Source organism: Triturus cristatus, chromosome 5_2 (genome assembly GCF_964204655.1).
Source record: "Triturus cristatus chromosome 5_2, aTriCri1.1, whole genome shotgun sequence".
NCBI lineage: Eukaryota > Metazoa > Chordata > Amphibia > Caudata > Salamandridae > Triturus > Triturus cristatus.
This window is the reverse complement of record NC_140588.1, coordinates 294268631-294290818: the sequence shown is the minus strand read 5'-3', so window position 1 is coordinate 294290818 and position 22188 is coordinate 294268631. Positions and strand designations below refer to the sequence as shown.

Here is a 22188-nt window from a genome sequence, read left to right as displayed (position 1 = left end):
TGTGACCTAGGGTTAGCCGAGGCCGAAAGAACCCCACGAATCCCATGCCAGGGATACCGACGAGGGTATAACGTCAATCGACAAAGACAGGTGTCTGACGAGAGGCCTCAAAGGATAAGACCATACTTTCGAAGGAAGAATCCACCGCGCCAAAGAAGAGGATCTCTCCACCTTCTGACGCTAAAAGGGCCCTCGAGGTGGAGAAAAAGAGAAGGCGCCTTGGAGGCAGAAATGGCAGCACTCCTTCAATGTAAGGAGTTCGAGGTGCTAAAGGAATACAGAATTCCTTTGAAACCCTCCAGGCCAAGGAAGAAGATATCCTCAAAGCTCCGGCAACAACTGAACCTCACGAAGAGGAAGTAGAGGAAGAACTAGACGTTCCAGAAGAAGAGGAAGCTACAGGAACTTTCGAGTAAGAGTGGAACGACCTCGACACGGAGAGCCCTAAAGAAAAGGTCTGTAGCTATCCCTCAAAGGCTTTGCCATCAGACAACAGCCTTTTACAACAGCATCTTCAAAAGAGCAGCTGATACATTTGGGGTCCCCTTAGAGGAGGTGAAAGTAAACTCGTGTTTCCTCCTAGAAACATTGACACCCTCCAAGAAAGGTACACAGTACCTCCCTATGCTACCAAGCATTCTTGATCAGGGCAAGGAGCATGCCTCAGCGAATGGAGTAACACCTAGGGTAGAAAAATGCAAACTCTACAAAGAACCCTAAATACATTCAAAGGAACACGGTGGCTGACTCCATCATTGTTACCACAGCAAGGAGGAGCAACTACTGGCCCACCTCCAGAAAGGTAAAGTAAGAGAATGGACATGGTGGGGAGGAGGATGGAAAGGGAGGCAGCAACGCAATTGCGCATTGTGAACTCTGATGCCCTCAATAGGTATGGCCACTAACAATGGGACGACGTCCCTAAAAGATCTGACTACTCTAATAAAATTATTTCTTCCAAAAACTCTACAAACTAATTATTCCACACAATCTTCTCGCTGACCAGTAATTGGCCCTCCATCTAAATTATTAGCTAACAAACTCTTAAGACTTTTTCTCTCAAAGATTGGAAGACATTTTTGGGAATAATTCACAGATCAAGACAGTCTCCTGCGGCTTCACCAGCAAGCATATGTTCTAAACATGGCCCTAAATCTCATGATACTCCATTTATAAACATCTGCTCTAAAGACCTGTAGGCTTACCGGATGCCTTGATCCCAAGTCCTCTCTGGAAAAACATAAGACCAATTAGAGCCCAACCTAAGAGTATGTTGTCTTCTTTGTAGAACTGTATGTGTGTGTCTGCCCCCCCCCCAAAAAAAAAGTTTTCTGGAACCCCTGATCCTAAAGGTGTTGGGTCTGTCTCCTTATTAAGAGGTTTAGAGATGTAAGGTAATAAGACTTACGACTTAAGAATTTAATTGGAAAGAATCCTGGTTTGCAGGATCATCCAGTTGAATTTAGACACCTTTTTGCATGGTTGCCCCCACTTTTTGCCAAACTGTTGATGTGCTTTGACTGAGTGTGCCCTGACTTGCTGCGAAATCAGGTGCCCAGGGCCTATGTCCTTTCCCTAAACTGCATTAAGACAAAACCCAATTTGCACTCTTTGGCCACGTCAGTCCCTTGTAAATGGTACCATAGGTACCAAGGGCACTGTGACCAGGGAAGGCCTCTAAGGGCTGCAGCACTTATAGCTCCACCCTTAGAGTCCCTGTACCTTTACATACACACACACACACACACACACACACACACACACACACACACTGCCATTGCAGGCTGAGTGTCTTGGTGCAGAACCAAGTGAAGAGTTGACATGGCACACATCTCAGTGTGCCGTACCTAGAACCCACTGCCCTGGCCTAGATCAGCCACCCCTCTAGCAGGGTGCACTATACCAGTGGTGAGGCTACAGGTGCATGAGCCCTGTACCACTACAGTGTCTAAACCAATTTTTAGACAAGTGCAGTAATGCCATTAAGAGTATATGGTGCTGGGAGTTTATCATTACGAACTCCACAGCACCATAATGGCTTTACTGAAAACCAGGAAGTTTGGTATCAAACGTCTTAGCACAGTAAATCCACACTGATGCCAGTGTGGGATTTAATGAAAAATGCACTTAGAGGGCATCTTAGAGATGCCCCCTGAAAAATGACTTCACTCTAATGTCCTGGCTGAGTGGCTGCTCGCCAGCTGTCACCACCAGACCTGTTTCTGGACCCCTTGGGTCGAGAACCTGCTGCTCTCGAGGGTCTGAAACAATGCACATCCTGGGACGCGGTGCCAAGCCTCCTCCCCCTGGATGAGCAGGGTCCACGAAGGCGTAGCTTCAAAGGCTTGCTGCCTTTGTGAGCTTCCCCAGGCCACTTGCTGCTCTCAGCAATTGGTCCCCACTGGTTCTGACCCCCACTTTGGGCGGGAGAACTGGCGGGAAGAACAAGTGAGCAAGAGGTGTGCCCAACTCCACCCCTCAGGTGGGGGAGGCGAGATGAAGCACAACTCAGTCAACACCATCTTGAAGATGGGGGGACTCAGCCAACCAGGGACAGGCTCATGCCCCCCACCCCCAGGATGAGCCGGGTCCACGAAGGGGAAGCTTCAAAAGCTTGCCGCTTTTTTTTGAGATACCCCAGCCATTTGCTGCTTCCAGCAACTGGCCCCCACCAGTTCTGACTCCCACTTTGGGCGAGAGAATCGGCGGGAAAACCATGTTAGGAGAGGTGTTGTCCACCTTTGCTAACCTCACCCCTCAGGTGGGGGAGGCAAGGTGAAGGACAACTCTGTTCCCGCCATCTTGCAGATGGGGGACCCAGCCAACCAGAGGTATATGCCCCCCTCCCACTGGAGGGTGGCATAATAGGGGGTGTACCCACCCCAAGAAAGGGACTTGTTGGTCCCGACCTTTACTTATTGGTAAAACCCCTAAATCTAGTATTTACGCTCAGCCCTGAACCTTGCCTCCTTAGACAAGAACCGACCAGTAGAGAAGAAGGACCGAAGAAGCTGTGTTGAACTAAGGAGAGGACGACGCCCACTGACTTGGCCCCATCCCTACCGGCTTGTCTGTACTTTGAGCCTGATCCAGCGAAACCCCGGTGTGTCTTGCAGCCAGCAGCCCGAAGGACGTGCCCTAACTTCCAAAACTAAGACTTAGTCTCCCGTGAGCACCGGATTTGCTCACCCACAGACTCTAGCTCCGGCCAAATCCGCGAGTCTGCACCCAACGTCCACTGCCTGAGTTAGAGTGCCCCAACACCACGAGGACGTCTCACCAGCGATCCTGACCTGAGATCTAGTGATCTCTGACCTGCCTCGAATCTCCAATTGACTCCTGCAACACCTTTGTGGCGTGCTCGTGGGCAGCCACCGACCGGAGGTCCTCTATCCCCTATTGGATAACATTGGGCCTCAGCACTCGGCCACCCTAGTGCTGCGGAGGGTGTTCTGAGAGTGCATCCTTGACCCTGGGGGAACCCTGGTACAAACCCCAGAATACCAACTCCCACAAATAAGTACTTAACTGCAAACCGTTAACTTTCTTTCCTTCCATAGGATTGCATTGACTGCTTTTCCTTAAAGTTTTTTAAGTGTGGAGTTGGTTTGTATGAAACCTTGAAAAACTGCAAATGTACTAAAAGTGAATTACGTACCTTTTGTCTAAGAAATGTCTGTGATATATAGGCATATCACACTGATTAGCAAAAGCAACTTAAAAAATAATCTAAAAAGTAACCTACACAGTAATCTGTAAAGTAACTAAAGTGATTTCAAACTCTTGACTTACCTGTAATTCAACCAACTGCATTTGAACCTGCATTTAACTGTAAATCATTGCATAAGATTAGTGAAAGTATTATTTCACTTACCTGCACCAGGCTTGGCTTGGTTCTAGAAATAAAATAGCTAAATAATATTTTTTATACAAACAAATTGGTCTGAGTGTGTGACAAAATTTCTTGCCTGAGTGTGTACAACAAATGCTTAACACTACCCTTCTCGATAAAGCCTTACTGCTCTCCCACGCTACCTCAAATAAAGAGTAAAGTGCTATCTACTTTTACCTCTGCCTACTATTGGGGTTCCACTGGACTCAGTGCACACTACCTCATTTTGTTATAGCATATACAGAGCCAGCTGCCTACATGTTCAACACAAACATTGACAATGGAACCTACTGTTGTGCAAGTACATTCTTCACTGTAAGCCTCATTTCTACCCGAAGCTCAAATCGCACAAATACTGAATGCAAATGTTCAAACAGTTTCCTCAACCGCCACCACCCTCTTCCCTCCCTTTTCTTGCGGTGTTTGCATTTCCTCAGAGGTCTGAAATTCCTCGTCCATGGAAGGAGCAGAGGCCCCCATCTTTTCGGAGCAATCCCTCTGTACCGGACCTAATCGGCCCAGATGTTGCTATGCTTTTTTGGGCAACCACTGGCAGCATAAATGGAGATTTCCAAGCTCATACATATGTCCTGGTTCGCCTCCATGCCTCTTCTCAGGGTTCTATATCCCTCTTGGCAACGGCCTATCCAAGCTATATCCGAACCGCCCGATATCTATTACTTTCAGTGCCCTTGGTGATGTGCAACAGGACGAATTTGGGATCTCTAGTTAGACTCCACCCGGTTTCTGACCCAGACATCTGAGTATTCCCTCCCTGAAGGGCTTAAACCCCTCACAGGCCCATACTATGTGAAGGAAATTCTTAGTTTGCGTCCCACATCTCGGACATATCGGAGAAGGGAATAACCACATCTTTCCTGAGTAAAGTAGACCCTGTGGAGGTATTTAACATGGATCAAACAAAATTGTGAGGCTATCGCCGCCTCCCTAGAGGATGCGAGTGGCTCTCTCCAATCAGTATTTTAGCGGTCCTAGATCCTCAGCCCAGACCATCCTTAAGGTGTTGAAGGTGTCTTTGGAAATAATCACCATGCTACACTAGAGCTGTGAAATCTTGTGTGTCTAATCCTCTCAGAAGTATTTTGGCCTCAATCGGACTATTGTCCTCTAACAGTCAGGGGTTTTATGTATGCAGTGAGTTTTTGCCTGAGTTGTAGGGGTTTAAAGAATTGGCTCTTATGCATGTCATATTCTTCTTGTAAGTCAGTGAAGAATTTGAGTACTGTATCCATCATGATTTCCCAATGTAGCGATGCTGATGGCATCCAAACCTTTGAAGCACTGTAGAGCTGGCCCCCCAGCTTGGTGATGACACATGCTGCTGAGATGTTTCTCTGGACGGGGATCTTGACTATCCCAATTCCTTGAGTTCTGCAAACCTGGACTACCTCCCTAATGGCTCTTGGAAGTACGTTCATTGTGGGGTTGCCATAGAGTAGGTGCAAGAGGTGGACATTCCCCATCGCCCAGCTTTCAGACTTGGTCCTGAATCACCATTTGTTGATGATGATCAACAAATGCTCTGTAGTAAGAGGTCCTGAGTGGCTATACCTCCATCGTAGGGTGATTTGTGGCACTTGTAGAGGGCAGTTCTCTGGGCCCACTAGTTCCACGAAGCCTCACAGAAGTGTCTATTCTTCTTTGAAGATGGCCTGTGGGAGTGCGAAAGGGGAATTCTGTGGTTGGTAAAGTAGACTCTGTAAGGCCACCATCTTATAGTTGGGAGAACGGCCCATCACGGACAGTGGGTGCCTAGACCAGAACTCCATGTCCCGAGACAGCTGCTTTAGCTGAGGCTGGATGTTATTCTCCCATGACCTGCTGATTGGTTGCCAAGTAGTCTCCAAGTTATTTGAAACAGTCTGTCCGAATCTGCAGTTCTCCAGCCCACTCCAACTCCGGGAGTGGGCAGTTAATGGGGTATTTTGTGGATTTGGCCTTTTTTATAGTGAGTGAGCCCCAAGAAGGTGCCAAATGTGTGGAATATCTGGAGGATCTGGGGTCCGACTCACTGTGGTTCCTGCCAGAAATATCAGGATGTCAGCAGCATACAGTGCTGTTCGTTCGGAGAGACCTGTCAACCATTCCAGTCCTTTGACCAAAGAGTCCACTCTCAGCAACCGAGCCAAGGCTCTGTCACAATTGTGAATAGTAAGTGACATGGGACGTCTCTGGCATGTTTCTCTGTATATCTGAAAAGTGTCTAAGACTGCACCACCCAACCACACCCTGGCCCACAAGTCGGTGTACAGCATTTTAAATTTACTGCTAAATTTGGGGCTAAAGTTCAAAGGCAAAACTGATAGGCCCATTGTTCTGAGTTGAAGGCTTTTTGAAAGTCTGCCAACAGGAATGTGTGCCCCGGACCGATCCTTGGCCAATTTCATCATGATTATGGACCTGGCGGATATTGTGGCATATGGCCCACTGGGGCATAAAGCAGGATTGATCTAGGTGGACAAGAGAACAAACCAGTTAATGCCTGGTTAGCCAACACCTTGGCCCAGATATTTACTTGTATATGGAGGGAGACTGGGCAGTATGATGAGAATAACATTCTGGTGGATGTCCCTGCTTCCATATGACCACAATCTCTGCCAGACGGAGGTCTGGTGGCATTGTTCCAGACACCAGGTCAAGTAGCTATGTACGGTATGTTTTGAAAAATTCTTCTTAGAATCCAGTGGGGCCCAGAGTCTTTCCCTATTGGAGCTGAGCCAGAGCCTCCACCAATTCTTCCTTTGTGATCTCCTCCTGTGTAATTTTATGTTCCACCCCTCAACGGAGCCAAATTCACATAAGGCCTTCTGGTCGGACCGGCCTGTATCCGAGTACAACGCTTCAAAGTAGGAGGCAAAGCTCCAGTAATGTGTCTATAGCTGGACACCCACACAGGTCTGTGTCCAGGACTTATGCAGTTGGTTAACGATGGGCGGTGTTGGTTTAAAACCCATCAAGTTTTGCTTGTCTGGTCTCTCCAGTGTTAAATTACGACTTTGCTTGATGAGCTACAACGTCCATGCCTCATTTAAGAGCATCTGCAGAAGGATCTTTTGCATGTGTTGGGAGTCTCTATGAAGGGCCAGAGTGGGAGGTGACTGAAACTCCATCTCCAACCTCAGAATGCGACTGACAGTCACCTCTTGTTGTTGCTAATGCTTTCTCTCTGATGTGTAACTGATGGTCTAGGCTAGTCCAGATCATAGTGTAAGAATTTTAAATAATTAGGGGTATGCCCAAGGAATTTCCTTTATTATGGAGTACCCCTGGTATTGATTAAAATCAAACAGAATGGTCCATGCATGAGATCCAATGATTCATCTTACCATATAGAATCCTTAGAAGGACTATAATTTGTGGGTGAAACGACATCCTATCTGATAGATTTCCAGCTGCAGATTCCCACCCAAAGTGGGGGCAGAACCGTTGGGAGCCAGTTGCTGGGGACAGCTTCTAAAGGCGGCAGGCCTTTGAAGCTTCCCATTTGTGGACCTAGCCTATCCTGGGGGAGGAGGCATGATACCTCTGACCAGGATGGGCTTTGTCACTGGACCCAGGGAGCTGAGACCGGTCCAAAAACCGGTCTAGTGGCAAATGGCGGGAAGCCATTCAGGAACCACACCAGGGCTGGACGATTTTCAGGGGGCATCTCGAAGATGCCCTTTCAGTGCATCCTACATTAAATCCCACACCGGCATCAGTGTGGGTTTAATGTGCTGAGAATGTTTGTTACCAAACTTCCCAGTTTTTAGTAAAGCATTATGGAGCTGTGGAGTTCATAATGACCAACTCCCAGCCCATATACTCTTTATGGCTTTACTACACTTATAATGTCGAAGAATGGACTTGGACACTGTAGGGGTACAGGGCTCATACCACTGTACCCTCACCTGAGGGCTAGTGCACCCTGCTAGAGTGGTGACTTGCCTAACCCTCAGACTTTGAGTTGCAGGCATGGCACACAGGGATGCGTGCAATGTCGATCATTCACTTATCTCCGCACCAAACACGCAGCCTGCAATGGCAGGGTATGAGTGTTAAGTTACAGGGCCTCTAAGGGTGGCACAACAGGTGCTGCAGCCCTTAGAGGCCCTCCCTGGTCAGTGTCCTTGGTACCCATGGTACGTTTTTACAAGGGGCTTACCTGTGGCCAGAGAGGTTCCAATTGTGGGTACAAAGGTACAATCTTGGGAAAGAGCATGGGCCCTGGGAACCTGATTGGTAGAGATGCAGGGCACATCAAGTAAGGTTTTATCAGATGTCCGGCAAACAGTGGGGTGGTGGTAACCATGCAAAAAGGGGCACTTTCCTATACCGATGCCTAGCAAATCTGGAATGGCGTCTCCAGTCAGAGGTGGCGCAAGGTCTTTCAGCAGTGGGGCGAGCGTTGGTTGGATCTGTTCACCTCTGAAGGAAACGTGCAATGTCTGCAGTTTTGTGTGCTGAAATTTCCGAGGCAGCTATTGCTCGGCGACTCTTTTATCGCAAGTGGAGTTGTACGCCTTTTTGCCCATACCACTTCTTCCCAGAGTTTTAAAGATCAAGAATGACTGAGAATTGATCCTTCGATCAGTCTGACTCTTCGGGAGGATCTTCTGTCGAAGCAGCATGGGAGGGGTCCTCCACCCGAACATGTCAACTCTCCGCCTTCATGAGTGGAGATTTAGCGGTGACAGTTGATAGCTTTCAAACTTCCTCCTGAAGAATGTAATGTTATTTTTGCGGCCCTCCACCAAGACTGTATACGCTTCTGTTGGCAAAATGTTTTCCATATTGTACAATAAAGTCTAGTGCCCCTCTTTCTGCTTCACTCTACTATTCTTCTTTTCATTTTTAACCTTGCCCGGCAGGGCTCTGCTTTGGGTACTCTTAAAGGTTATCTCTGCTCATCCACTTTCTTGCAGCTGCCGGACCAACCCTCTTTGTTCAAATCCCCCGTTTTAAATGGGTTCCTAAAAGGGCTGGTTCATATGTTTTAACCCACGCCCCTTTGTTATGCCACAGTGGGATGTTAATTTGGTTCTCACGTTTCTTGTGTGCTCCCTTCGAGCCTTTGCATATTTGTCCCCTCTGGCTGCTTTCCATCAAGACAGCCTTTCTAGTGGCAATAACATCTGCCCTGAGGGTGAGTGAGTTAGACATTATCATGTAAGCCTCTCACATGATGATGTTTGTGGACATGGTGGTGCTTTGCACCCGTGCCTCATTCTACCAAAGGTGGTGACCCCATTCCATATGAGTCGATCAATCACACTGGCCACCTTCTTTGCTCCCCCACATCCTTCTAAGGAAGAGGAGTGTCTCCACTGTCTGGGCCCAAAAAGAGCATTGTCATTCTACCTTGACCGTTGAAGAGTTCTGGGTGGACGACCCACTCTTTGTAGGCTACGCGGGAGCTAAGAAAGGTCGGGCAGAGCAGAACAGACCATTTTTCGCTGGATCATTCTCTGCATTAAAATCTGCTACGTCCTGGCTAAGAAGCAACCACTGGAAGGCTTTCGTGCTTATCCCACCAGGGGGAAGGCTGCGACCGCGGTGTTGGTTCGGGGTGTCCCAGTCCTGGACATCAGGCTGCAACGTGGACGTCCCTGCATGCGCTTGCCAAGCATTACTGCCTAGACAGTCTGGTCCACAGGGTTGGGCATTTTGACTGTTCGGTCCTGCAGGACTTAATGTAGAAATCTGTCCGCAGCCCACCGCCTGGATGGTATGGCTTGAGTATTGAAAGGTAAGGAATCTGCAGCTAGAAGTCTCTATCAGATGAGAAAGTTACTTATCTTCAGTAACACATTATCTGGTAGAGACCATATCTAACTGCAGATTGCTTACAGACTCCCCCATGCTTCCCCACTATGCGGTTTTATTTGTTAGGGTGTGGGTTGCTCCCTTTTTCAGGGCCCTAGTTGTCACACACAATCCAGTCAGATCACTTCATGGCTCTGCGCATCTGGCGTGGAAAAGCACTGACATCCATGCGCCTGGGTGGTGCCTATATAGGTGACCATGATGTCATACCCAACGCTAATGGCGCCATACCGAGCCACCTGATGGCACGCAGAGGTACTGCTCGTGCAAAAGTGTCCAGATCAGGCTTGACGCATGGGGAATTCAAAGGTAAGGAATCTGCATCTAGTTATTGTCTCTAGCTGATAATGCGTTATCGAAGTTAAGTAACTTGTTCTTTATGACCTGTTGCCATTGATTCCCTTCTGTTAAAATACTGAGGGGACTATGGGTTTGTGAACTCTGGTAGCTGTGGTGAGAGGAATTTTGATAGAAAGAGGATATACTTGAGGAAACAACGTTTTACTGTCCTGTGGGAGTTGATGGGATCCACCAACATTAAACCAGGAGTTATCAGAATGTTTGCAAGCCTGTTTGACATGTATTTAGAACGGGTTGATTATGTCTGAGGGTGGTCTGTGTTGGATACTGTCCCTGCTTCAAAACAATAACTGTCTAATGATAAGTTGTATCTCTTACAAATTGTTCACACTTAATGGTCCACTATATTTTTTTGATGTTATTGTTTGAATTTTTTTTAATTGAATGTTTTTCCTCTATGTATATGTTTATTTTTTAAACGGCATGAATTTAGAGAAAATTCACAACACTTGCTGAATATCCAAGTACCTATTGGAACAGTGGTAAGTGTGTTGTACTTGTACCCAGTTTAGCAGCATACCACTTCCTTTGAGCCAAGCAACTCCTCCTAGGCAAGGCTAATTTTGAGAATCAAGGAAGTTCATGAAACACACTTGAAGTTGTACTCGGGTACTGGTTAGTGAGGGGCGATACCCGAGATCTTTATTTTTCATTTTGCCATGTTAAATATTGGTTGGGGGCACGGGTGCATTGAACTGTGATCTTAGGGCTTCACACTGAATTTGTGGTTTTCCAGTCTGGAATGGGAGGCCTGTAGAAGATGTACAGCTTACACTTGCAGTTGTGAGGCCTCTTGGCACTTGTGGAGTGTTGTTTTTGTGGTGTGGCACTTTTCTGTTGATGTACTGTATTGTTGGCATAACTGATTAGCACCTATGTAGAGAAGCATGCTGGTGTTGTTCTTGTGGGAGTGTAGTGTACATAATACTAAAGGTGATATGCCTTGATATAAAAACAGTAAGGGACCCCTGCAGCTCCAATTTGCTTATTTTTTTCTTTTTTTTTTTCTTACCACAAGCTCCAGATTAACAGTTCTCTACATATTAATTCAAATCTGCGACAGCAGTATCATCTCTGGGTCACAGCAATAATGCCCTAGTATAGATAGATTGCAAAACAGGAGCTGAAAGAAAAGGAGGCAGGTTGCCTAAAGAGCTGATGCTTCTCATAGTAATAGGTGCGAAACCTTTTAGTGCAGATCTTGCCTTCTCTCCGCTCTTCTAAAGTAATGTTAATCTTACAACCATTGTTGTGACCTAATTTGCCTATGCATATTGTTTCCCTGCATGTTGTTTTTCAGCATGTTCATCTCGAAAGGCCTACTTTGAAAAGAATCGATATGACACTTCTCTTGGCCTGCTCACAAAGAAGTTCATTGAGCTGCTGAGCCAGTCGGCGGATGGTGTTGTAGACTTGAACAAAGCCGCAGAGATCCTAAAAGTGCAGAAGAGAAGGATCTATGACATCACCAATGTGCTGGAAGGCATCGATCTCCTTGAGAAGAAGTCTAAAAATAACATTCAGTGGTTGTGAGTATGTGCTGTCATTTAAGGTAGATTGCATGGGTGTGAAGAATTGGGAGTTGTATTCACTTTCTTTTTTACCAATTTGGTGTACAGTCTGGCAAGGCTAATCGAGGTGGCTTGTGTTTCTTCTTATGCCCAGTCAACAGAATCCTTTTGTGACTTAAACAGGCATTTACAGAGACCGTATTCTAAAACTTCATACAAAACTCTTTCCATTGGACACGTTACTTGTATTGCAGAAGTCCTTTATCACTTGCCACATTCACATTACCATCAGTTTGAGTTAAAGAAACAGTGTAAGGATTCTATGCTAGATCTAAAAATTGGGCTGGGATTAGACTGGAGTGTAGTTAAGTAGAAAGGAAGTTAGGGAGGCCACCTTATTTTTACTAGCTCTTGTTTAAGAGTAATCTGTGCATGCTACATTCTGAATGGCAACATACTGTTAAGTGCAATTAGACTTATGGGTAAGCCAGAAGGAAAACTGGAGGGTTATTACTCTTAAAGAGCACATATTTGATGGGATACAGTAAATCTGTCTCCTTGTAAGAGATGATGGGTAGTATTTGATCACACCCATCCAGTGAAATCATGGACTGCCTTGTTTGACCTCTTAACTGTCATTGCCTAGTTTTTACCTGTTCTCCGGTGCTCTGGGCACATGTGGCCATGCATATTGTAGTATTTTTGATAGTACTACAGTAGTACTACTTCTATTACTAACTGCAATTTACAAACCTAGGGTTTGAGACCTCTGCCTCTTCTATCATTTCTGTGCAGATATCTCGACACACATAAGACTATGTGTTAGCAAGTGGGAATGACAAGAGAAGTGGCTGGAAAATGGGAATCCCTTACTACAAAATGAGAGGGGTATGGGGAAGGACAGGCTGCCATACACAGTCATTTCAATTCACCAACCATATTTCTAAAGTTCTGCAATTTGATTATTTTCTGGAATCACATGCTGTGCATTATTCCGCTATCTAGTGGTTGGGTCCGAAATAATTACTTTCCCCGCTTCCTTACCTTTTCTTTTGTGGGTGTTCTCTGGTACCATTTGGTGTCCAGTCTCATCCCCTTGCAACATCAGGTGTGCACCTCAAGCTTCTGTGCATGGTCATCTTCAGATTCTTTTTTTACTGCTGTTGGCCATATGAAAGCAACAACCAAATCTCTATGAATGCCAAGAGAAGTTTGAAAGAAAAATCAACCATTCAACGCTTAGAAAACAGAGAGAAGAATAGCAAAACAGAGGGTTGAAACCAAAAAACACCAGTAAATTTGTCAAAGATCATCAGAGAAGTGAGTGGAGTGTGTTAGTCTTCGACCATGCAATCGGAGAATGCACGGAAGGGGAGAGAGAGAGAGAGAGAGAGTACCACCAGGGGCAATGGAAAATACTCCATTTAGATTCTGCCAGAGGACCACCCCAAGTTTACCCTGAAGGACACCCACAAAGTCTGCAATCTCTGCTTGCTGAAAGATCACGGCAAAAAAGGCCGGGAATCGTGTGCGGAGTTCAGGCCAAAGACCTTGAGAGCAAGGGAGAAGCCGAGGTGGGATCACCACACCATCATGCAGACACAGAGAGAGTTTGTCATGAGGGACCTTGAACTTTCGTGCGAGGAATACCTGTTGAGGACACAGAATTGGCCCATGCTAAAGTCTCTGACGAAGTAGAAGTAGGCGAGGTAGATGAAAACCAGCTGACAAAGACCAAAGAGGAGTAACTTTGAAAACCTACCCAGGTAACATCAAATAGGCCTTCTGGAGCTGAGCTGCACTTTGGATTTGAAGACTCACAAGGCTACCTAGGTGACAAACCACTCTGCGACCAATGGGTAGACCAGATCAAAAGAACCCCACAGGCAAAAGACACCAATGGTGGTCTTCCCTCAGACAAACCAATGTCTAAAGGTGATCAAGAGGAGGAGAGGGCCAAGGAAGACCCGTTTGGTTCACCAGACTTGAAGAAAAGAGCGTCAAAGAGCTTCGACACTGAAGAACGGCCACTCCAAATCGGTAGAAAGAAGCAGCTCGAAAGATTTTGTTGAGTCACTGGGGGAATCCTGAATTCCTTAAAAGCCTTAGGGGAGCAGAACTGGAGGAAGAAGAGCCTGGTGGGGTTGATCCACGAGTAAAACTGAAACCGCAAGAAGAGGAATAGGTGATGCTCTTCTGTTAGGAGGACACTGAGGACCAGGGTATCTTCCAAGACGCCGAAAGTGGTGATGAGCAATGGCAGGACCTCAACATACTCACCGGAAGAAGCCTGTCGACACATACCTCTTGAGACAATCACCACCTGACTACATTGGGATGAATACATCCGTCATAAAAAGAACAGCAGATAGGTACCAGGTGCAGTTGGAAGAGGCGAGGACACAGACCGGTTTCCTCCTAGAAACACTCCTTACCATCCCAGAGCAAAAACCAGTACCTCCCCATGCTCCCAAGCATCCTGGATCAGGAAAGGGAAGCTTTCAGGGAGCCAGCATTGTGCAAGGCAGTAACTCTGGGAACTGAACAGAACTTGAAGCACTCCTCCAATGACACTGTATACATTGAGGACAAAGTGGTGGCCGTTTTAATCATTGTAGCCACGGGTGAGTAAGGGAGCAAACATCCCAGCATCCTCTGGACTACCTTCCAAGGAAGAGAGCAAGAGAATCAAGATGAAAGGTGGAAAGGAGACCTGTGACGCAGTGTAGGATCGCAAATTCAAACGCACTTCTCAACCGCTTTGCCCAAAGCCACTTGGAAAAGGTCGAAGCACATCCCAGAGCAATACCAGAAAAGAGGAGCTGCACTGGTAGAGGGCAAAATAATTGCCAACACATAAACATTGGATGCAGTTGACACAAGCAGCTAGTAACCGGAACATCCATGAGGAGGCATGCCTGGGTGCGGGTGTCCAGAATGAGATTTGAGCAAACATCAACACCTTGTTTTCCGGAGAGAACCTGTTGGCGACCGCTGTAGACAACACATCGCAGTGTCCTTTTCTTTTTTGGTCTGCAGTAAAGGCCATGGGGTGCTACAGTTCCGGGGTCAACCAGGAAGGGGAGCAACCCAAATGAGAAGACTAACAGGGCGAAATGTTTTCCAAAGTTCAGCATCACAGTCACCTTATCAGTAGCCAGTTCCGCACCAAGGCACGTAGCAGCAGTGGAAGTTTCCACTACCACAATGTTGCCTCTTTTGAGGCAGAGGCAGGGGTATATCTTCCTGGGAAGCGAGCTCATCCACCAAGTGACTCAGATCAACAATGATGGGAGCACCATGTGACACCTGTTGGGCGTGGGGCAGGAAGGCAGAATAGCATACTTCCTCCAGGAATGGGGAAAGTCACATCAGATAAGTGGGTATTAAACATCATACAACAAGGCTACTGCATAGAGTTGGTAAGAAGATGTACACCACAAAAACCAGAACCCACATGAAGGTAGAAAAAGCATGCCTTCAACACGAAGTAGAACTTCCACAGAAAGAAACAATAGAAAAGATCATCTAAGAGCCCGCTCTCACACAGAGCTCACCTACTCCACATACTTTGTCCTAAAACCTAGTAAATCGCTCCAACCAGATATGGACCACTGATTCCTAAACCAATTCTTTAAGACACAAATTCAAAATTACCTTCTTACAGGAAATCCTCCCACTACTATGGACAAGGAGTTATATAGCAATGATAGACTTGAAGGATGCCTACTTGCAGTTCCCCATGAATCTAAGGCATAAATGTTTCCTATATTTTGTTGTGAACCAAGTACACTACTAATACACAGTGCTCCCTTTTGGCATAAAATCTGACCCAGTGGCTTTTTCAAAATGTCTAGCAGCAGTGACTGTGTATCTCCGAAGAAAAGGGACACACGTATACCCATACGGAGATGTGTGACTAGTAAAAAAGCAAGCTCTTACTCCGCATTCAAGAGGAGTATAAGAATGGTCATGGACATGTTACAATCGATCTACAAAAGTAATCTCCACTCCCGGAGAGAGAATCTATTCTTTTGAGCCAGGATCAACATGGAGGAGGCAAAGGCATTCCTCCACCCTCAAGAGGATACAAGCCGCATCCGAGCAAGCTCGCCCCTAACTCAAGGGGAATCTCTGACAGCGAAGAAGGTGGAAGGATGATCGACATTGCGGTCCCCTGCATACCCCTGATCTCACATAGAAAATTACAAATCCACTCCAGGAATCGATCAAAAACCAATGGCCACAGGCAAAGGGCAGTTGGGAGGATCTTGTGGTTGTAACAGAGTACAAGAGTAGTTGACATGGTGGAACAAGAGCAACATGGCAGTGGGTTGGCTTTTCTTGAGACCAACTACAACTATGGCCATCACCATAAGCTCATCCCACACAGGATTGGGCGTTCACATGGAGACTCCATCTTGATACTGTAGAAGACACAGGATGCAACTCTACACATCAACCTGCTTTAAAGTTTTTTTATTTTTTTTACTCTAAAAGCAGTCCAAGCGCAGATCTAGTGGGAAGTGCATGCCAGTCTAAATGAACAACAAGGCCACGTACATTCAAAACTTAAGCAAAAGATTTGGAGATCGACCATCCACAAAACCGATACCCATTGTAGCAGTACACATGTCAGGAGTACATAAACTTAGAAGCAGGCTAAACAGGCAGGCTAGTCTCACACAAATGGGAGCTACATGAACTGGTACTCCATTAGGATCATCAGGCAATGGGGCACACCAGAGGTAGACTTGTTTGTAGCAGCCGAAAATGCTGAGACTTCACAATAAAGGCACTCACATCTCCGATCCCTAGGACATGCTTTGTCAATAAGCTGGTCAGGTAAATTTGCCTACGTCAGTCCAGTTCCCCTCATACTGCTAGTAATATCCAAGTGCAAGTAATTGCAGATGAAGCTGGTCCTTGCTACTCCACAATGTGCAAGACAAACTTTGATAATCTCCATCAGACCCAAAAACCAAGATAACATAAAGCTGCCAAAATCTTCTCTCAAGCTAATAGAGGATAATACTTCACGAGAACCAATGAGCTTTAGTCTAGCGGCATGGCTCTTGAGGACATAGTTTGTGCACCTTAAACTGTCAAAGAGATCAATGGAAGTCTTTAGAGAGGCTTGACCGATGAGCACAAGAGAATGTTATACAGCAATTTGTCTGGTGGAGGAAAAGGAACAGTTGGAAGAAAGCAGAATGAAAGCTAAGACAATAAGGAGATACCTAAAGCATCCACTGGACCAAAATTTGATTAACACGTCCTCAAAAGTACACTCGGCTGCAGTAGTGATCTATACAAGGGTCAGATAGGGATCTATACAAGGGTCAGATAGGGAGAAGTGTATTCACTGCATCAGTAATTAAAAAGTTCCTGGAGGGGGCAAAGAGAATAGTCCTACCCAGAGCGGCACCCACACATATGTGGAACCTTAATCTGGTCCTTGCGTAGTTAATGAAGCTTTTCGAACCTCTACACAAAACCGAACTCACAGTTCTTTACCCGAAAAAACAGCGTTTATAATCTGTTATTTAACTGCACAGGGTAAGCAAACTTTTCCAGAACCCTACCTACAAATGCACAAGGACAAAATAGATATGAGAACAAATCCAAACTTTTTCCAAAGTGGTTGACATGGAGCCGTGATATTAAATAATTCAACTGCCAGGGTTTTTCGAAGACCTAAAGACTACAGTGGCAAGAGCACTGCACAGACTTGATGTACAAAGGGCTGTTACATATTACATAGTGTAAACCGCGTCCTTTAGAAAAGTAATCTGATTCTTTGCATCACTTGCATAACAAAGTGTTCACTTGTAACTAAGAGCACCGTTGTGAGGTAGATAGTCCAGACACTCCAAATATGCCACAAAAAAGCAAGCCTTTTAGCGGAAGACCAGACCTAGAGCACACTCCACAGGAAAGAAGGGAGCAACTCTGGTCTTCCTTGAAAATGTCCCACTCAGTGACATATGTATGGCAGCTGCGACAACATTCCAATCAAGAGTCACAGGTGGGAAAACCTTTTTCCAGTTCATAGGGGTGAAGTGACGTTGGAACCTTCTGTAGACCGCAATGGGGAACTTCGAAGAAGATGCTTCTGGTGAAGACTGTAAAGGAATCTGGTGGAATCAAAGGGTGGATTCTGGAAGTGAAGAACCTGCAAGCAGAGGGGACAGTCTATGCCACTCCGGGGTGAGCAGGAGGCATGGAAACACAATGCCTACCGATGTCGGGAGTTTCTGAAGAGACTACGGTGACCTTGTCGATGCAGCTGTGAAGACCATGCGACGCTGAAGAAGACCAAAAGCCGTTGATGAGCGGATGTCTGTGTCTAGGTAATCGATGTCCGGAGGGCACACCAACAACCCTTGGTAGCCTCAACTGGTGTGGAAGATGAAAGGGAGCGAACGTTGGGACCAGCAAAGTACATGGGACTCACCAATTGCAGGAGAGTCAGAGCAGGCCCTGAGCAAGCAGGGCAGCCCATCGTAGCAAGAGCAGATCCTCAGGAGGACCCACAGGCCAAAGGCACAGGTGTCACAAGAGGAGCTTGAGCAGTTCACCAAAGATGGACTCCCACGGTGCAGAGGATACAGTGAGGATGCTGATCTTGGAGGGAAGTGGTGCTGGAGGCTGGAGCTTCTTGTAGCCCAGAGATCTCTGGAGTTCAGAGCCAACAAGCAATGGCAAGTCGATGTACTGCACAGGGGTTTTAGACCCAGCGGCCCTGACGAGGGATACTTTCCTCAAAATTGCTGAGAAGACAGGTCAGCCCTTTAGGGCTCTGCAGAACCACCATCTGTGTTGCTGGGCCTCGGAAAGTCCTTAGGACGACGGGAGCAGCATACCAGTCAGCTTTGTTGCAGTGTCTGCAGATGCAGGGGAGTGACTCCTTCACTCCAAGGGAGATTTCTTTAGGTGTCCTTGATGCTCACAGGTCTGTTGAACTACCTGAATGAAGCACAGACTATGAAGAAGACTTGAAGAACAGCGAGACCAAGAGCAGCAAGAGTCTTCCTTGATGCAGTTTCTGGTCCAGTCGAAGTCCAAGTATTTAGACCGTCGAAAAGCGAGGTTGTTTCAGGATTGAGTTTTGCCCCAGGACGAATCTAAGGACCCACCCACAGGTGAACCCTAAAGTACCCTAAGGAAAGGGTTGGAACAACTTTGGTTACTCCCAGATGAGGGGCTGGGCAGAGGGGAGGATACTCTCATGCCCTTTGTCCAGTTTCACGACAGAGCGGGAACCAAGGGTTCCTGAACTGGTTCAAACTGGAATATGCAAGTATGGCACCAAATGTGTCCTTCAAAGCAGTCTGATGGCGCTGGCAGGCGCCCCCAGCCCAATACACTAAGTCCTGTCTGGGAGTTGGTCAAACTTCCCTGTGACAGGAAACCTATTGTTCTACCTTCCCCTATTCGAGCTTGGCTCAGCAGCAGGAGGGCAGAATCATGTCTCTGATCTGCAGCAGCACTTTCTTGCTTGCAGACCCTGAAAGACTGTTACTGGGCGTACCGGGGGCCCCCAAAGGCGCCCTCCAGTGCATGGGATCATACTTCAAGCACTGGAATAGGTGTTTGGGTATGATTTCAACATGTTTGATACCAAACATGACCGGGTTTGGGGCAGCCACTATATAGTTAGACATTTCGTAATTACTTCACTATATGTCTAAAAATTGCTGACCACACTTACAAAGCCTGGAGAATCGACTCCGGGGTTTGTAGGGGTGTCCTGCTCACACTTATAACCATGCACCCTACCCCAGGATTTAAGAGCCTGCCATAGGGGTGACTTGTAGGTTTCAAGTGTAGTGATCTCAGATATAAGGAAACATCTGTTGTGAGAGGTGCAAGCACCAACTCACACAGGCTGCAATGGCAGGCCTGTAGTACGTTTAAGTGGACTCCCAGGGGTGGCACAATACATACTGCAGCCCATGGAAGACACCTGGGTCACCTATGCCAGGGTACCTTAGTACCATATATTAGGGACTTACAAGGGTACACCAGTAACCAATTGTGAAGGTACCAAAGTACTTACCATGTCAATTTAGGGGAGAAATCACAGTTGCTGGTGTCTTGATTAGCAGGATTCCAGCAGAATAGGTCAAAAACACACTGACACAGGTAAAAAGTTGGGGTAACCTACCCACAGGTACCATGCCCTGCATGCCCAAACTGCATACCAGTGATCTTGTGTTTTTTATTTTTGGTCATGGTACACACTAGTCCTGTGTGCACATTGATCTGACAATTGGTTCTGGACCTTGTCCTGAACTGGGAGCACCAATCTCACTCTCAGTGACACATGATTACTGTCTCTGGCATGAGTTTCATGAATGGTGCTCAGTGGTGGCAGTGTACCATGGTTGGTGAATTATAGTAAGAGGCTTTTTCCTAAGACCTAAAGCATTTTTACTGGCCCGTTCATCTAAATTTCCGCTTCTCACTATAAATCCTGAATGTTGACATCCTAAGTGTGTATTAGGATTGATGGTGTCATTCGTGAGTAATAAGGCCTGTGGATTCATTTTGGAAGCGCACAGCCTGGACCAAAGTAGAAGATGGGGGAGAGGTTGCTTTTTCCAGGCAGGATATGCGTATTACTAAAATCTTCTGGATAGGAGCAGGAAGCATGAGACACGATAGTGAGGCAAGAGGAGACAGGCTTTTCTTAGAAGTGCCAGTACCCTTCCTTAAACTTTGCACTGTAAATAACTGACTGAAGCTGCCTCTAGGTAGATGGCAATGAGTGGAGTGTGCAGCCTGCAATATGTTGAGGAAAGTAGATTATTATCTCTGCCTTATATCTATGAGGATAGGTTATAAATAGCGAAGTGCAACCTGCTCAACCTTTTTGTACGTCTGTGGTGGGCACTCCCACCTATAAACTGTCCTGCTGGGAAGCATCCTTGTAGATTAAGGCCAGGCCTGGAAAGTGGTCTGGCCATGAGACATGAAAGGCAAACTGACAAACTGGTTCTAAAGAAGCAAGCATGAGTATTCATCCTCTGTCTGCGAAATCCCAATAGAGATGTGAGCTCAAGACCCATTGTTCATTATTGTGGTCTCTTCTAAATAGCAGGGTTTACTCCACGCTATACTCACTACTGCGCAGCCAATGGTTGGTGACGCACTGAACATTGCTTGGATTCTGGTCTGAAGGAGGAATAAGTGGACTGTACTGGGTGCCAAGACATCCTGCCTGTGAACAAGGGAAGGAAGCAGCTGCTGTAATTCACCCATGTCTAGTCCATCCTACAGACTCGCTAAGCTAGTGCACCGAAGGCATCCTGGTACGGCCAGATCAGACAGTGAAATTTCCATTTATCACTGTTGTATCTGTCAAGGCTCCTGGAGCAGTGTGCCTGTATGGTAGGTCCGACTGAAGCCAGGATAATCTCGAGTGTTTGAATACGGAGGTGAGGGGCAGTAAAGGGGAACTTGCTAGAGACAGGTGGAGGCCTAGTTGCAGAGGCCCCTGAGAGCACAAAGAATTGCATCAGTGTACCGGGTATTCGTGCAGAGCATTAGTTGGCCTGTACATTTATCTTATTGCACTGCTGGAGGGGTGGTATTGATTTGCGAGCCTGAGTAGCACCCACACTAACCTTCCTGAGAGGCCAGTGACTGCTCACTAATGCTACTACTCAAAGAAGTGCGGAAAAAGGTGAATTTGACCCTGTTTGCAGACCCATAGTAGACCAAACCCCAAGACAGCAGTGGTAAAAGGTGTCGAACCTCACGGTTGTGGCCCAGTAATCCCCGACTGTTCCACGCACTCCTGAACGGAGGTCCCATGGAAAATAATGGAGGTAGGTATTTGAAATGGCACCCCCATAGGAATGAATGTTAAATAATTATTTTGACTAAAACAATGTTAAAATGATCAGTTATTATTTTTATTTTAAAAATGGATGATTAACATTTCTAATATTTTGGAATAATTTAATCCACTTTATTTTTCCCAGTAACTTCTAATAAGATATCTGCCTCAATGGCAGAGATCTCACCCTCATGTAAAAAGTTACTACTCCTAACTTTACACTCCTAAATCCTGTTATAGGAGGTTACAACAGGGGCTTGAGACATTCAAGTCTACACTTAAATGTAAATCTGGGTTCTAAAATGTTGAATAGTGAAAATTTACACCTAGGTGTTGTGTATAAATCAACATGTGTATGTTTAAGTTTTAGAATTTGGCCCATGCTGTTTGTGCCTGCAAAATACGTGGTTGGTGCAAGGAAATATAGTTTATCCCACCTGCCAATCCCTTCCAAACTTGTACAGTTTTCCTGGTTCCATCACACCAATCGTCCACTTCCTGCCACATGCACCAGTTGGTGTGACCGCCTGTAAACACAAGATGCTTTTGACTGATTCTCTCAATTCTGAGTGTGGACAACAGTGACTATTGGCCTAACATGCTATGTGGAGTGGTGGTTTTGCCACATTATTAACTTCAAATATGTTAAAAATTTAACTTGCCATGTGTTGAGGTCTAAGCCGCCTTATTCCAATACCATGAACTGCAAACAGCCCTTGCCTACTGCACTAATTCACTCTTCCATCTGAAGT

The 22188-nt window shown here is 46.3% G+C and overlaps 1 protein-coding gene across 1 annotated transcript in view; it reads left to right on the top strand.

Moving 5' to 3' along the window:
* Positions 1–22188, top strand: part of E2F3 (E2F transcription factor 3) — a 145807-nt gene that overhangs the window by 67917 nt on the left and 55702 nt on the right. Inside the window, exon 3 of the mRNA XM_085607051.1 lies at positions 11379–11607. Coding sequence (XP_085463177.1) covers positions 11379–11607 — 229 coding nt within the window. The remainder of the gene's footprint in view (positions 1–11378; positions 11608–22188) is intronic.